This window comes from Neopelma chrysocephalum, unplaced genomic scaffold, assembly GCF_003984885.1.
Source record: "Neopelma chrysocephalum unplaced genomic scaffold, ASM398488v2 Primary Assembly neopelma1_64, whole genome shotgun sequence".
Lineage (NCBI taxonomy): Eukaryota > Metazoa > Chordata > Aves > Passeriformes > Pipridae > Neopelma > Neopelma chrysocephalum.
Genome location: NW_020897721.1, coordinates 6,129,264 through 6,144,341, shown reverse-complemented (window position 1 = coordinate 6,144,341; position 15,078 = coordinate 6,129,264). Strand labels below are relative to the sequence as shown.

At 41.2% G+C, this 15,078-nt stretch overlaps 1 protein-coding gene across 1 annotated transcript in view; it reads right to left on the bottom strand.

Annotated features, from left to right (window-relative positions):
• The window catches only part of AK5 (adenylate kinase 5), a 76,175-nt gene that overhangs the window by 6,946 nt on the left and 54,151 nt on the right, over positions 1 to 15,078 (bottom strand). The window contains exons 9-13 of the mRNA XM_027683267.1: positions 14,801 to 14,843; positions 14,007 to 14,051; positions 6,967 to 7,130; positions 5,849 to 5,965; positions 1,998 to 2,186 (exon numbers count right to left, since the gene is read on the bottom strand). Of these exons, the coding sequence (XP_027539068.1) occupies positions 1,998 to 2,186; positions 5,849 to 5,965; positions 6,967 to 7,130; positions 14,007 to 14,051; positions 14,801 to 14,843 (558 nt within the window). The remainder of the gene's footprint in view (positions 1 to 1,997; positions 2,187 to 5,848; positions 5,966 to 6,966; positions 7,131 to 14,006; positions 14,052 to 14,800; positions 14,844 to 15,078) is intronic.

Below are 15,078 nucleotides of genomic sequence, written 5' to 3'. Positions count from 1 at the left end.
ATTAACTGTATTTATTTGTCTTTATTTTTCAAACTGTTGAGCCAAATAATGTATATGTTTGTAAGATGCACATTTACAGGATAGTAATAGAGGTTGGAAAGAACCCCAGTGGTCACCTAGTCCAGCCTCCTGCTCAAAGCAGGACTGGGCACTGCAGGGACATCACTATGCCAGATGCAGTTGGAGATGACAAAGTCAGACTCTCTAATTAAACTCTTTGAGTTAACTGATACAGCAAAACTGCCTAGAAAAATTTCCTAGGCAAGAATTCCTTCCAGAAAAAAAGTTATTTTGTTTCACAATACTTAGTGTATTTCCAAACTGGAATGTTTTGTTGGGTTTTTTTTGTTTGCGTTTTTTGGTTGGTTGGTTGTTTTTGGGGGTTTATTTGTGAGGGTTTTTTGTTATTATTTTTGTTTATTTGTTTGTTTGTTTTTATTCCAGCATAGTCCACTTCAGAACTGATAGGGAACGTTTGGATAGGGAACATCAGAAATAGAACTGAAGGCAACTGCCCTGTGCAAGAAAGAGCTCAGACCTACTTTTGCACTTTCACCGTAGGTGAAATCATACATGCAACTCTGACCCTTCAGGAGCTAAGGAGCCATCAGCCTTCAAGAAGAGACTGCATGTTTTGCCACTGCAGAGCAGATGGAGCAGGAACTTGCAGCAGAAGTATTCAGGAAGGGCAAGGGAAGTCCAGGTCAGGTGAAATAAGGCAGACCATGAATGCAAAATCTGTGTGAAAGCATTTAGTGTGGTTTCATTCTCTTTGGGGCTGCCACTTTGCTGATGCTTCCAAAAGGGAAATGCTGTGGTAGGCACAGCTCATGCAGTGGGATATTGAGACAGAGAGCTCTGTTTGCCTTGGTGTTGGTGTGTTGTGTACTGACTGAATTCTTAACTAGACACATCCCTGCAATGCTGGCAAGACAGCTCCTCAATGGAACAACAAATAAACCAGGTTATCATTCATAGCCTGAAGATGGAAAGTAAGTGGGAGCTTTTTTCTGCCCCTCTAGACTTGGCCTTATGTGCTCTTATTGTGGGGTTAGCAAAGGAGACAAATCAGGACTTCATTCCTTTGAGTTTCATTTTTCTCAGCTCTGTGTTATTTACTCTGTTCTCAGGTCAGGATATGGGTGCATAAATTAGCTGCATGTTTCTCTTTTGGGAACTCTGCAGAGGAGAAAAGTTTGGGGTATGTGATTTGCATGTTTGCTACAGCCTCCTGGAAAAAAGATGCCATAATATTTCCAGCAATTATTATTGGATTCTTTCCTTTTTAGGACAAGACAGAGCAGCAGGACTAGATCCTTCTGTAGCTGAACATAAGGGACAGTTTACCACGACAGAGCAGAGAAATAAAGAAAAAGAAACCCCAAATATCCTTTATAAATGAGTCTACAGATGTGCCTGCATATACATCAGCTAAGTGCACTGATGCAATTTTTCTTGCTTCACTGTAAAGCACTGATTAGAAAATAAAAAAAAATGCTTTAAATATCACATCCTGAGCAGGTGTAAACTGAGGTAAGTCACTGAAATTAATATAACTATGTTATTTATTCCAGCAAAAAGGTCTTTCTTATAGACAGGTCTGTTTTATTTCAGGATATACAATTTCAGATTTGTAAATTTAACTGAAGGACTTTGGATTAACATAATCTTTCATCCTAACTCTGAAAGTCCTTATAAAGAAATAAATCCTAATACTTACAGAAAAGCTTTCCAGAATTAATGTTTAATAAGAGATTCTATACAGATGAGGTAGTGATTCAGGATATGTTCCCAGATTAAGCATAAATCTGTGATTTTGCTCTTTCAAACTGCACTGTGGGACTCAGGAGTTCGTAGAAGTTGCAAACAAACCAGGGAAGAGCAAAATGAGAACAAACTGGAAGCTCATAAACAGCGTCGTGACAGGATTTTCCAAACAGTGCTTATATAATGGAAGCAAAAAGCAATGATTTAATTAGAAAGGTCAAGCAGTTTACCTTGCATAACTGTGCCTTGCTTTCATAGTATGCAATCAGAGGCTTGGATGCTTGGTAATAGCTCTCGATTCCTTCCTTGATGGTCTCGGCGTTCTCAGAGTTTTGACTGCTCTGGTTCCTCAGCAGAAGGCGACTGCTCATGGTTTCTGCAGAGCAGTCCAGGCAGAACACGAGTTTTGGCTCCCCAACCTAGGGACAAAGTCAAACAATAAGTATTCCCAAACCACTGGTCTGGGGAAATTGGTTTTCTCTGGATAATACTGAAAAAGTCATAACGGAATTTATCAGCAAATAGTTATTTGTCTATGCAGAAATCACGGTTATTAACAAACACCTCACACTGTAACAGCACTTGGAAAGCCCAGTATTGAGGATCAAGGCTGTGCTTGACTGGGCCCTACACAGAGAGACAAAGAGAGATGATCTGACAAATTCTGGCTACTCGGACTGAAGATCATCAGCTCATTATCTGCAACTGTGAAATCAAAGCTTGATGCAAACACTACAGGACTTATGGTGACACAGTTCTGTTCCTGGCCTTTGCTTTGTTCAGCCTGGGAAAAGGGAGGGATAAACTACAGCTTAGAATTCCAAGACCCAACAGAAGGAAATGTCCAATTTAAAGTATCCTCACTTGAAATGGAAATGGGTAACAACAGACAGGCTCGGGAACACCATCAACTGTTCACAGGAATACACCCTGTGAATTATTTTATGTCACACAGGATTTTATGTCTTTATTTGCAGTGTACCCACATTATCACTACCCATGGCATAAAGGAAGGATGTGATGTGTTTCTCTGCATTTTCAATTTGGCAAGTGATTCCCAGACTCTCTGAGAAGCCCACCATTTACAGCTGTTTGGCTAGTGCCAAACTAGTCGTGAGGGAGAGTCTGTTCTTTTCTATAAAGAAAATAAACAGAGATTTATTTATTTTTATTCTCAGGCCTGACAGAGACAGTTAATAATTGTCTCTCTCTACATTCAATCGTAGATATCGCAGTATTTATGGGTAAAAAAGAACTGGCAAGAAAGAGCAAAATGTTCTTTATAATATTTTCGGAGAGAGCCAGGAAGTTCCAAACAAATCCTCATCATTCTTTCCCTGAAACACTGAAAAATATGCATGTCATTTAGCATAAATCTTGCAGTCCACTCTGTCTGCACCCTGCTCAGGCACAGTACTCTCTGACACAAGGTTCTGTCGGAGCAACAACTGCTGGGCTGAGTCCAAAGGGATAAAAGCCACTCCATCAAGTAAAATATAGGTGTTACAGGGTCAGTGAAAAATAAAGTGATAATTTTTCCATGCAGTTATGTATTAAAGACACTCTCAGTCTTTTTCTCATTCCTTCCCTTTCCAGCAGGGATTTGGAGAACACCTTTTGGGAAAAAGTGAGAAGTCTTGAAAAAAGACGACTGTTCTCCACACCAGTGACCATCACAAAACTATATTTTTACCACGGCTACAGCAAAGGAAGTCTAAATGACTGATATATGGAAATTGCCCTTGGTACCTTTGTTGACAGCCCTGGAAGGAAGAAATATTCCAAAGGTAAATATTTCATGTCAGGCCTTCTGCATTTGGCTGAGGACGTCTGGGTTGTGTTGACCTTTCTATGACCTCAATGACTTTTTAAGAGAAGCTGAAGCCAAGGGATGATGTTGGACAGTTCAATGACAGACTCTTATCTACATTATCCATTTTTTCCACACAGCCCAGGAAACATCAATGCTATCAGCAGTAACAGCACTGGGTTTGGGGATTCAAAAAGCCAACAAGGCAGTTTTAATAGTGCAAGAGACATAGACAAAGAAGTTAAAAAAGATGTGGGCTTCACCAATGATTTAAATAAATGGCCTTTTTGTGTAACTGGACTAGGATAGTGAGAAGTTATTTCCTCCACAGTTTCATGTGAGGAATTCCATGGTCTGTTCTAAATTAGAACAAATGGGGAATGATTCCTTTCACCAGCCACAGTCATATCATCACCTTACAGTGAGGAATATACTGACTGATAGCATCAGATAACTGTATCTTGCTTTACAGACAGGGTCTGATTCGCTTTTGAAAAATCTATATGGTTTTCTTAAAATTTTCAGTATTGCTATTATCTGGAATTCAGATAGAATCATAGAAGTGTCATTCTTCCAAGTTAAAAATTACACAAAGTGAAAGTAGTGCCCTGGTCAGATATTACAGCAATTTTTACTACTGGTTTGTTTTTTTTTTTATTACTATTTTCCCAACACAATTTAGCTCACATAATACATGCTGTGGGGACATCTGCAGGAAGCCAAACAATCAGGTCTTACTGGGTACTTTCCACCTGGTGATATGGAATTTATAATTTAATAATGTTTTCTACTTCTCACCCAGCAGAAGGACTGAGAGGGAACAGAGAGATGTGCTCCTCCACAATTATGGCTGGATAAAAGTACAGTTGTATCACAGAAAAGAACTGGGCAAAACTGGCTGAGGAATAAGCTGTTTCTACACTGTTTCTACAAAGCTATCAAACTTTGAAGTATACGCACTATTCTTGGTGTCTTCTAAATAGAACAGCTCTTTGTTAACAATTACAATGCCTTTTACACATCATGCAGATATGTAGCATTATTCATCTGTACTTTGCTGCCATTAATTAATGCAGCCTGATGTGCATCCCTTTTCATTCAGTAATAATTTTGGAAGAACTTCTCATCGCCCTTTGGAAAGAACTGCAAAGCATTATCTCAATAATGACTCACTTAAAAAAGCTTCACAGCCTCACTGAGCAGCTTTCAGCCAGCCCAGTCCACCCTGAGAAAAGTGGATCCATGGAACAACAGGGGTGACCTGGCACATTCAAAATAATCACTTGAGGTCCCTGTATTTTACTCCCAGTGTCAAAGGCAGCTCAGCACTACAGGAGCTTTTGCTGCTACAGTGTCTGTGGGAACTGAAAGGGGTTCTGCTTTTGCACTGGATGCATCAAGACTTATTTGCCTGGCAATGCCTCAGGCCAGGACACTCCAACCTCTAAATCCTACTTCAGAACACAGACCAGTGTTCACAGGACATGACATGTATGCCTGCCAGAAAAGCAGCACTGCTGAAATAGTTCCTCCTTATACACAAAATGAAAGAGATTTCCACTGTTTTTTTAATAATCTACAGCATTTCAGTAGAGGAACTAGAGCAACATTTTTGTGAATAGCAAATCCCAACGCCCATTATTTTGTCCAGCTTCTGATGCCTGAATCTTGCTAGGCTTTTGTGGTAAAAAACTAAATAAAGCAGCTAAAGGTTCAGGGAGAAAACAGGTGATTCATTAAAGTTTTATTACCTTTTGAACTAGTTTAGGACATTTGTGGTGTGTCATATGGCGGAATATATATTTAACCGATTTCCCTGCTTCACCACTTTTCTTAAACCCTGGTAAATTCATTCACAGGGCTTAGACAGAGTATTTTCTGCAGGCTGAGAAATGCATGGCTGAGACTTCTCAGTAGGTCTTAGCACATCCTGAGGAAATCGATAACTCCCTGAAGTGCCACGCAGCCACTCGCAGAACGCTCTTTTTATGGCTGTGCCACCTGTTACTCCTCACAAAAATTAAATCTGTGCTTTGCTGTTTCAAGTGGCAGCAAGCTTTGGCAGAGCTGGCTTACTGGTAAGAAATATTAACTGGGAAGATACATACATGGTATGGTGCCATCCACTAGAATCAAAAAACTGATTCTGAAATGGTGCTTGCCACAAAAGGTGAGTTGTTCCTGGTTTGCATTAAACCTGGGTAAAATCAGCACCAAAAGTACAGTTGTATCTGAACAGGAGTAATAACAGCATTACAATTATATGGTCACCTTGCTCTCAAACTCTTCTGCATCTTTCAGCTCTTGGGGATACCCATCAATCAGGAATCCTTTTGTGTCCCCTAGCCTGGAAACCATGGCTTCCTTCAGCAGCTCTAGAACAATACCCTGCACAGGAAAGAAAGGGAGTTATTTGGTTAATTAATGAAAAAGATTGATACCTTTGTTTGTTACACTGACTCTAGTGCTACCCCCCTTGAAAATGGCCCTGTTTGGCTAAAAGTCAGTCCTGTGAATGCAGGTGGCTTTTCTTGTGTTGCAGGTAGCAGGGCACCCTACTTTTTCTTCTCTCAAGACCAGCTATGCCACACAAATCCAGTGCTGCAATCCATCCAAGAGTTCCCAAAGTGCCCTCTAGGGAATATTTCATAGTTTCAAAATGAATGTTAATACCTGTGAAACTCTGGAGCACTGCTGCAGCATTTTCCAGCCTCATTGCATTTGGCTGTGTCACTGATATAATTACACTGCATGGAAAGTGACCCCATCTGACCAAACACACTGAAGAGCAAAGCAATCAAAACCAAGCCTGAGCACAGCTTTTAGTTTCCCCCGAGCAGCACTTCCCAGTATCTTTCATTAACAGACACATCCCACGATCCAGCTGCACTTGCTGAAGACCCACCAGGAGCTGGGGCTGCAGACCTGCCATGTAAAAGTCAAGTCCAGCTGAGAACAACACCCTCTGCCTTCAGGCTCCCTTAACCTGCAGTCCAGCTAGTCTGGGATGTCAGCCAGCTCTGCAGGGAACTGCTGCAGGTACTGTGATTTAGAAAAGCTGCCAGGAGGACCAGCTCTGAATCAGAAATGCAAAGCTATAAAAAGGACTGTTTCCTGTACTCATACTTACATTTTGCAATGTGTCTGTCTCACTGTATTTCATGTCTAATTTACTGCCTATATGAGTCTGAAATGTAAAGAAATATTGGCATTGAAAGGAGAAACAAGTGCCCCAGATTTGGTAACGAGGAAACTTCTACCTCAGGTTACAGATCAGTTTTACTGAAATGGGAATCATCAGCTCCAGTATCTTATTTCCACCCTTTTAGACCATCTACCTACCACTGCCTTTGTTTAACCTTAGGGCCCCAAATAAAACTGTTGCTTACACCAGGCACAGGTTCACCACATTCCATGATGTCTTTGATCAATTTACTTCTTTCTGATAATGACAATAACTCATTTTGGAGAAGGTCAGCAGTGGACAGGTGAGAAAATCCGTATTTCTTGGCTAACTGTTCACACTGGCTACCTTTGCCAGAGCCGGGCCCACCTTTGTGAGGGAAAAAAATATCTAGATTAGAAGAGAATAAATGTCTGCCTAACAGCATTAGCATGTTAAGGAAAAACATGAAACACACAGCCTGTGGGGAAGGGTAGTTGACTCGGTATATGTTCATTTTGACAGCTGCAACAAATAGTAGCAAAGTTATGTTCACTGCATCACTGTGAGAGAAATATTTTGCCCCCACTTATGGGATGGAAACATGTAGGCAAATAGCCAGTGAAACCTGCCTCTGTCAGGTGGGATGCACATAGATGTGCAGTAACTGTGGAGAACATAAGAGCAGAGTTTCACAGCGCTTGCATCCTTTCCCCCTGAGCTGGAAAGCTCTCAGGTGCTGGTGGCAGTGCCCAAAACTGAGCACCAGGTACTGCAGCTGCTGCCGTTCCTGCAGTCGTGGACGTGCCTTGCTCCTCACACCTGCTCCCGGGAAATGGGGGAGTGCAGCTGCCAAGGGCACAGGGAGACCTTCCCAGCTCCTGCTCTCCTCCATCCACAGCTGTACTCGGCTGGAAACCCCCCGTGCCCAGAGCCAAAGGATATTGAGGTGCTGGAGCAGGTCCAGAGAAGAGCAACGAGGCTGGGGAAGGGATTGGAGCACAAGTGCTGTGAGGAGAGGCTGAGGGAGCTGGGGCTGTTCAGCCTGGAGAAGAGGAGGCTCAGGGGAGACCTCCTCACTCTCTGCAACTCCCTGACAGGAGGGGGGAGCCAGGGGGGGGTTGGTCTCTTCTCCCAGTAAGACAAGAGGGCTCGGTCTTAAGCTGTGCCAGGGGAGGTTTAGGTTGGATATTAGGAAGAAATTCTTTCCAGAGAGGGTGATCAGCCATTGGAATGGGCTGCCCAGGGAGGTGGTGGATTCTCCATCCCTGGAGGTTTTTAAGAAGAGACTGGATGTGGCATCAGTGCCATGGTCTGGTGACCACTGTGGTGTTGGATCAAGGGTTGGACTTGACAATCTCAGAAGTCCTTTCCAACCCAGCTGATTCTATGATTCTATGAAACACCCATAGGATCACAGGCACCTCAGCAACAGGTCACGCAGGTGAAGCCGCTCAGTGATTTCCACACAGGCTGGAGGGAAGGCACCTGTACCCGGCCCCCGCCCTGCTCACAGGACAGGGGAAGGGCAGTGACCCAGGGAATGCTGTGGGTGTTCTCCCAGCAGGAATGGTGCCTCAAGTCTCCTGATTCCTTGGACAGGAGAGCAGCCTCCACCCGAGAGCCCCAAAGCTCTGCCCCCATCTTGCCCTGGCCCATCACCTCAGTGCTTCTCCCTCCTCTCCCTGGCGGCCAAGGACATGAAAAGCCAAAAGCATTTCCAGCCGCCTCCCGAGGTGCTGCAGCCACCCCAGCCCAGCTGAAAAGATGGACAACCCATGGAAACTGCTGGAAGCTGCTCATCATGGATGCCGCTGCCGTGGCCGTGACCCCCAGAGCCGCGGTGGAGCTGAGGTGAGGCCTGAGGGCTGAGGGGCCATGATGGCGCCGGGGCGTGAGGGGAGACGGGGAGGGCGGGAAAGCGAAGTGCCAGTATTGGAGCTCGCGGAGAAAACCCACTGCGTGTAGTAGCAATTTTACAGTCTTTGACAGATCTATTCAGAAGATCTACTGCAGCAGGAGGTAATTATACCCTTGTAGGGAGACAGTGCTCAAGCTCTTAAAGTTTTTTCGGCATGTGACTCGTGTATTTATCAACTGCTGGGACTGCAAGTATGACTACCCAGCCCTGCTATGTGTAAGGAAGATGCTACAAAATACATTATTTCCCTGTTTGCTTATCTTTCCGCAAACAAAGGCAGGAATAACACGGTCACAATAGAGTGATTTTTATTCTAACTTTTCCATTCAATTTAAGAAATAATTGCTCCGAGCACATGATTTTCAGAGAAGTTACAGCACTGTAGCTAAGATTAAAAATTGGGTTATGAGGCAGTAGCATCAAAGGAAGGGGTTTGTCTGCTGTGATCTGCAGTCTTTTACTTCAGCTTCACAAAGACAATTATCAGCCCGCGGTATGAGAATCACACCTGTGCTACAATTTTTGCTAGAACTATCTCTGTCACAAGCTCATCTTTTCTTGCCAACGTGGGCTGAATTCTGTGCTTCTATTGCTTTAATATGAAGAACGTTGTTGTTTTGTAAAAGCACCGGTTAAAAGAAAAAAAAGGGGAAAAAATAGGAGTGGCTACAAAGAAACAGATGTGGAGAAATCACAGGCAAATTAACTGTAATGAGTCCATTAAGTATCTGAGTGGCAATTACTTGTATTTCTGGTCTGTTTTGGTTTTTTAGATCAGTAAGTTTGTGCGTGCATGTGCTTGTTTACACATTCCGTCTCCTGGCATTGAATATGCCACCAGTGCAGTGATTTAATCCTATTGATTTGGTCTGTATATACAGTATTAAAAAAACCACCGGCTATACAGAATATTTTATTCTGTTTCTTATACAACTGTTTCTCTTCTGAATGTAGAGCCCAACCAGAAATGTTGTAGATTCTCTTCACATACTAAATAAACTAGATGTCTTTTTAGAAATAACAATACAAGGAAAATTTTTTGTTGTTTAGCAGGTAAATATGCAGAAAAGTTGATGTGTTTCTAATACCCTTGTCTGTTAGTGTTTTAAAAGAGAAGGCTGTCAGAATGACACAGTACATATACATACACCACGTGTGCACCCCAAACAATAATTAAAATTGACCATGTTTATTTTTCTAAGAGAGTTCCACCAAAGCAGAAATTAAAGTGCTGAGCTCTTTAAAGAGGAAAAGACATAATTAAATATGTTATGTGCTGAAAATGGTAATTTTTATAGCCACTGCTAATAATTTAGACTCATTTGATGAGTAACAAAGCATTCCACTGCTAAACAATTGTATGTGACCCATTTTACCAAGGCTTGTGCTTTCTTATCAATGAATGAGGCTGCAGTTCTTGCTTGGCCTGATCTGAGGAGAGGCTGAATTCCCCAGGAAATTCAGCGTTGAGGGCTGAGCACACACTTGGCCTTTACAACAGTATTAACTTACATGTCTGAAATTAAAGTATTATTTAATGTCCTGTCACCCTCTGAAGTATCTCATGTGACTGAAGTAGAGCTATTTTGGTGGGAAAGAACGTGAAAGTGCATCTTCTTACTAATCAGATGCTTCCTTCTTGCTCAGGGTATATCCTTACATGATTGCTACACAAGCAGCTTTAACAGCAAATTAACCCTGCGGTCATTGAAGCTCAATATCAATTTGTAGTGTTCTTTTAGAAGATATTTTTATTAAATCTGTGCATTTTTCTAAAGATTAATAATTTACTTGAAGAAAGTTTATTTGGAACAAAATTTATGTGTTTATGCCTGTGAAGCACAAACAAAAGCTAGCAAAATGATTTTTTTTGTTAAGAAGGCTCCACTGCAACTAGTTTTGCTGTTTTTCAAATGAAAATACTTGAGGCACTGAAAAAGGTGGTCAAGTTTTCCCAGTGGCTCAACTGTCAGGAGGAGAATACGTCCCCACTTTTGTTGAGAAGGCGAAAGATTCTTTGTGAACGCTGTCACTTTTTCTGTGTGCTGTCATCCTCTACTCTGCCTACGTAGAGTTTGGAAAAAATAGAGTTTGGAAAAAATATGTCTTGGTTCTTGGGAACTTGCTATTCAGATTAATCACGTTGCTTTCTGATTTCTGTATATGACATGAAGGTAAAGGGCTAAAGCCTAGAAAACAGCCAGAGGAATGATGAGTGTGCTGTGACCCGCAGGACGATGTAGAACTACCAGCAGTTCTTCAATGTTAGCAGGCTTTTGTGTTGTGCTAGTATTGCTCAGTGCAGCACATCTTGCTTTAAAGCTCATTTGTTAACTCAACAAAAAGCAAAAACTGCAGATTAAGAAATTAGAAACATCGTATGCGATTATTTTGGAAACTGGATCTGTTGTGTCTCCCTTTGTGCTTTTTAATACAAATAGGAAGCAAGAACGTGGAACCAGGGTACTGGCACAGAAATTAAATGCAGTTCTGTATACTGCTTTTCTGTAGACAAGGCTGGATTAAAAGGTCTGTGCAATCCCTCAGAGCAGCATTCCCTTCCATTCTGTTGATTCCTCTGCCTGTGTGAGGGGATCTGCTGGTAAATAACTTTCTGGCAGCGCTGCTGACTTAGGTGGTTACCCTTCCCTGTTTAATTGTGGACTGCAGAAAGGCTTCCCAGGGAGCACTTCAAGGGGAGAAAAGGAGTGGTCTCGGTGGGTTGGGGACATGACACTTGTCCAAGCAGCACTTCTGAACATTTAACTGCAGCCAGCCTGAGATCAGCAAAGGATCTCAGTCCTCCCTCCTGCCCCAGCCTCCCCCAGACTAAGAAGGACCAGAAGCCTGGGAATGTCACTCAAATGTACCGCTCTGACCTACAACACAACCCCACAACCCCAGGAATTAGTGATGACAGAGGGAGCTGGGACTGCTGCTGGGAGTGAGCAGGGACAGCAACAAGCAATATGAGCAGTTCAAGAACCAGCTTTGCTGTCAGAAATGTTAATAAGGCAAAAGTGTCATACAGTCAGACTGAGATGTCTCTATTTTAAATCTTACAAGTTTATCATATACCAAAATATCAGGAACATTTACATAAGGTGCCAGCAGTAAGATTCACAAGAGAGTCCCACCATTCATTTTAAAATGTTTCAATTTCTAGACCTTGTTATCACAATGAGTATCATCCCTGCATCATGGAAAAGTGCTTGCAGGGGAAACCTGCAACAATGCAGCCTCAGAAGTCAGAACTGAAACCAAAATAACCCCAGTCAATTTGTCCTTATATTCAAGCTATGATTTTTGAGGACTTGTTCAGTTTGGCAATTTTATCTTTAATGCTACTTGTATTATTTATACAAATAAAAATAAGCCTTAAATTCAGAATATGGCGTTTGAAGGCTTCTCAATGGCTCCTCAACAACAAAAAAACCTCAACATTTTTTTTTGTGGGTTTTTTTTTTCCTGAAAGATAATTTTAATCAGAAAACAACCTGGAGCACATGTTGGCAGAATGATGTGAGGTCCTGGGACATCACTGAGTTTTCATCCTTCTTAAAGAAAACATGAAGTTCATTTCATGGGAATTCGGGGAAATCAGCCTTCCTCAGCTTCTACAGTTAGTGCTTGGGCTGATGGGGGTTTAATTACCAATATTGCTCATCCTATGCCTTTCTGAAATACAGTTACTGTGGCACAGTTTACGTTGCCAGGGACCTTATCTGGTTAAACGTTCTACTCAAGCAGGGCTAAATTAATGATAAATTGAATTAGATGAGGTCATCCAAGGTCTGACATACATTGGACAAATAAAGAGTTTGGGTTTCATGATTTATTTATTTCTGGTGCGTGCACAAGAAGCTGCTGCCTGCAGCTGATAATGTCTTATTTCTAAGTGTCAATGGTGAGAATATCTTCAGTGGTGAGAATATCCCAGGAACTGTTCTGTGTGACAGTTTTGTGGATGCAGCATGGAGCACTGCAGCAGTTAGGACTGATCAGAACGTCATTCACTGCACTTCAAATTGATGAAAAAAAATTTTTGCTGTTTTTTATGTTGTGGTTTTTGGTTTTGTAATGGCTGGCAATAATTACATAAGTTTTGAGTATTACAGCATCACCCAAATTTATTTTTACACCTCTGTGGTTTTTATTTTTGTGTTCTGAAATTTTACTTTACAGGCCAAATTTACCTCGGTTTTACCTCTTTTATTATCCTGCTCTTATCTCCTGTATTTTTTACTTGCTGGTTCTGTGTCTCTGCTTTACTCTCTGGGTAAAACGCTGACATTGTTGCTTAATTAATCCGACTTGACTGTTATTCCAATTAATTCCTACATTAGCCCTAATGTAAATCTTTGCTAATTAGATTATTTCTTTTTCTTTCCCTTTTGGACAATTTTCAAGGGTAATTAGTGGGGGAGGAAACTGCCTGTTTTTTATCTTTTGTCTTATAAACAGTATCTGTCAGCCACGGCAGATGGTGCATTTATTTTGATAAGTTTGTAAACCACCTCCAATGTACATCTTTAAATCTCACACTTTAAAACATCTTTTTAAGCATCTTATTATTTCCTCATGAATACATCTAATGGCACCTGAGACCAAGGCAGTTTTTCCCATTCAGGTATCCATGGAAGCCTGTTCCAGCCCATCTTCTTTCTCTCTTTCCAGCCAAGGTATCATGGGCTGAACATCCCCAGTGCTGCCCACTGCAACTTAACCACTGAGAATTTAGAGAGCTTGTTTTTCTCCCTCTCCCCCCACCCCCAACAGTTCTGTTATGCTCCAGTGAGGTTTCTTCAGCATTTTCTTTAATTCTTGTACAATTCACTGCTACCAGATTTCAGCTCCTAACTGACAGACATTTATTATTAACTTTGGAAGCGTGGCTTTTTTTTAATTAGGAAAAAGAATGCACAAATTGACTTACTTTTATGTACAATCCCCCATGTTCTGGTATCTATCCTTATGACCTTGGAAATGTGTTGTTCCTGCTCTGCATTGTAAGGTAGTTCTGAAAACTGCTTGATACAAAAGCAATTATTCTTTCCAAGTGATTAGTAACGAGCTTTAAGATCAAACTTGAAATTCTTCTCATTATAATTTGTTTTAAAAGACTGTTCAAAGTTTATGCTTTACACAACTGTTGTTAGTATGGTCAGACCCAAGTTAATTACACGTTATTAAATGCTAACTCCCTTCCAAAAGACTAAACCATCACTGTAGCACAAATATTCTCAACCAAACTATTCTGCTCCACTTTACAAGAAATCATATAATCAAAGCTAAATAACATGGGGATTTTCAAACGTAGCAGTTCAATCAGGAATCCTACTTACCGACAACAAAAATTATGTTTGATTTCCTCAGATCTTCTGAAAAGTCTAAAAGGAAAATAAAAATTCTTTAGTTGGCAAGACCTACTAATTTTTCTGTCAGCTACTTACCACGCTGAACTGTGTAACACTCATGCAAGGGGATCTGATTTTACCAGATTTACCTTCTGCTACAATGCTCTGCATTCCAAAAGGAGCTATCATCCACAAGCCTCATTGCAGACACGATAAAGATATTTTACCTGAAAACTAGACCTTGCACATACACATCTGTTCTTTAAAAAAAGAAAGAAAAAAGGAAAAAAAGAGAGAAGCAGACACATCTCGACGTATTCCAGTACAGAAGGTGATCTTGCACCATTTGAGCTGATGAAATTTTATTATGTCTTTGACTTAATCGCTTACAAGACACATTATTATGTGGCCTTATTACAAAATATCATTAGCCATGAAAAGTTTTGATTAATCCTTTCACTCCTATTGGACTCTCAGCACCTCACACTTCCCAAGGAGGTTTTCATAACTGCCAGTTTCTGAAAACACCTCTGAGACTTGATGCTGATTAACAGTAGCATCTTCTAATATTTTTGGATCCACTGGCCTAAAGAGCATAGAAATGACTTCTACAAACCTTAATTTGCATTCAAAGAGGATTCACATGATAAGATACTTTGAGAAATAAATTTCACGATATAAATAACCCGAATTTACTTTGCCTTCTATGTAACTATTTAAATACCAGGGGAAATCAAAGGTTTCAAAATTAAATGGCAATTAACACTGAAAAAGGAACTCACCTCCTGTGCTCTCATAACCAGAAAAACTTGACTGATCCTCCTCCTGTTAATTAAACAATTGATAAATTGAAATGGATATTCTGCACAGTTTGCATTTCTTCTCATATCTGCTTGTCTGTATATCTTAACAGCTCTCTCCAACCTCTCAGTTTTAATCTATGTTGAGACACAATTTCCAATGTCACAGGAGTGCTCTTGGTGCTGTTTCAATTGCTAGAACATGGAGAACCCAGGATATCCTGAGGTGATGAACTGCCCCATATGATGAGTGGAGCTCC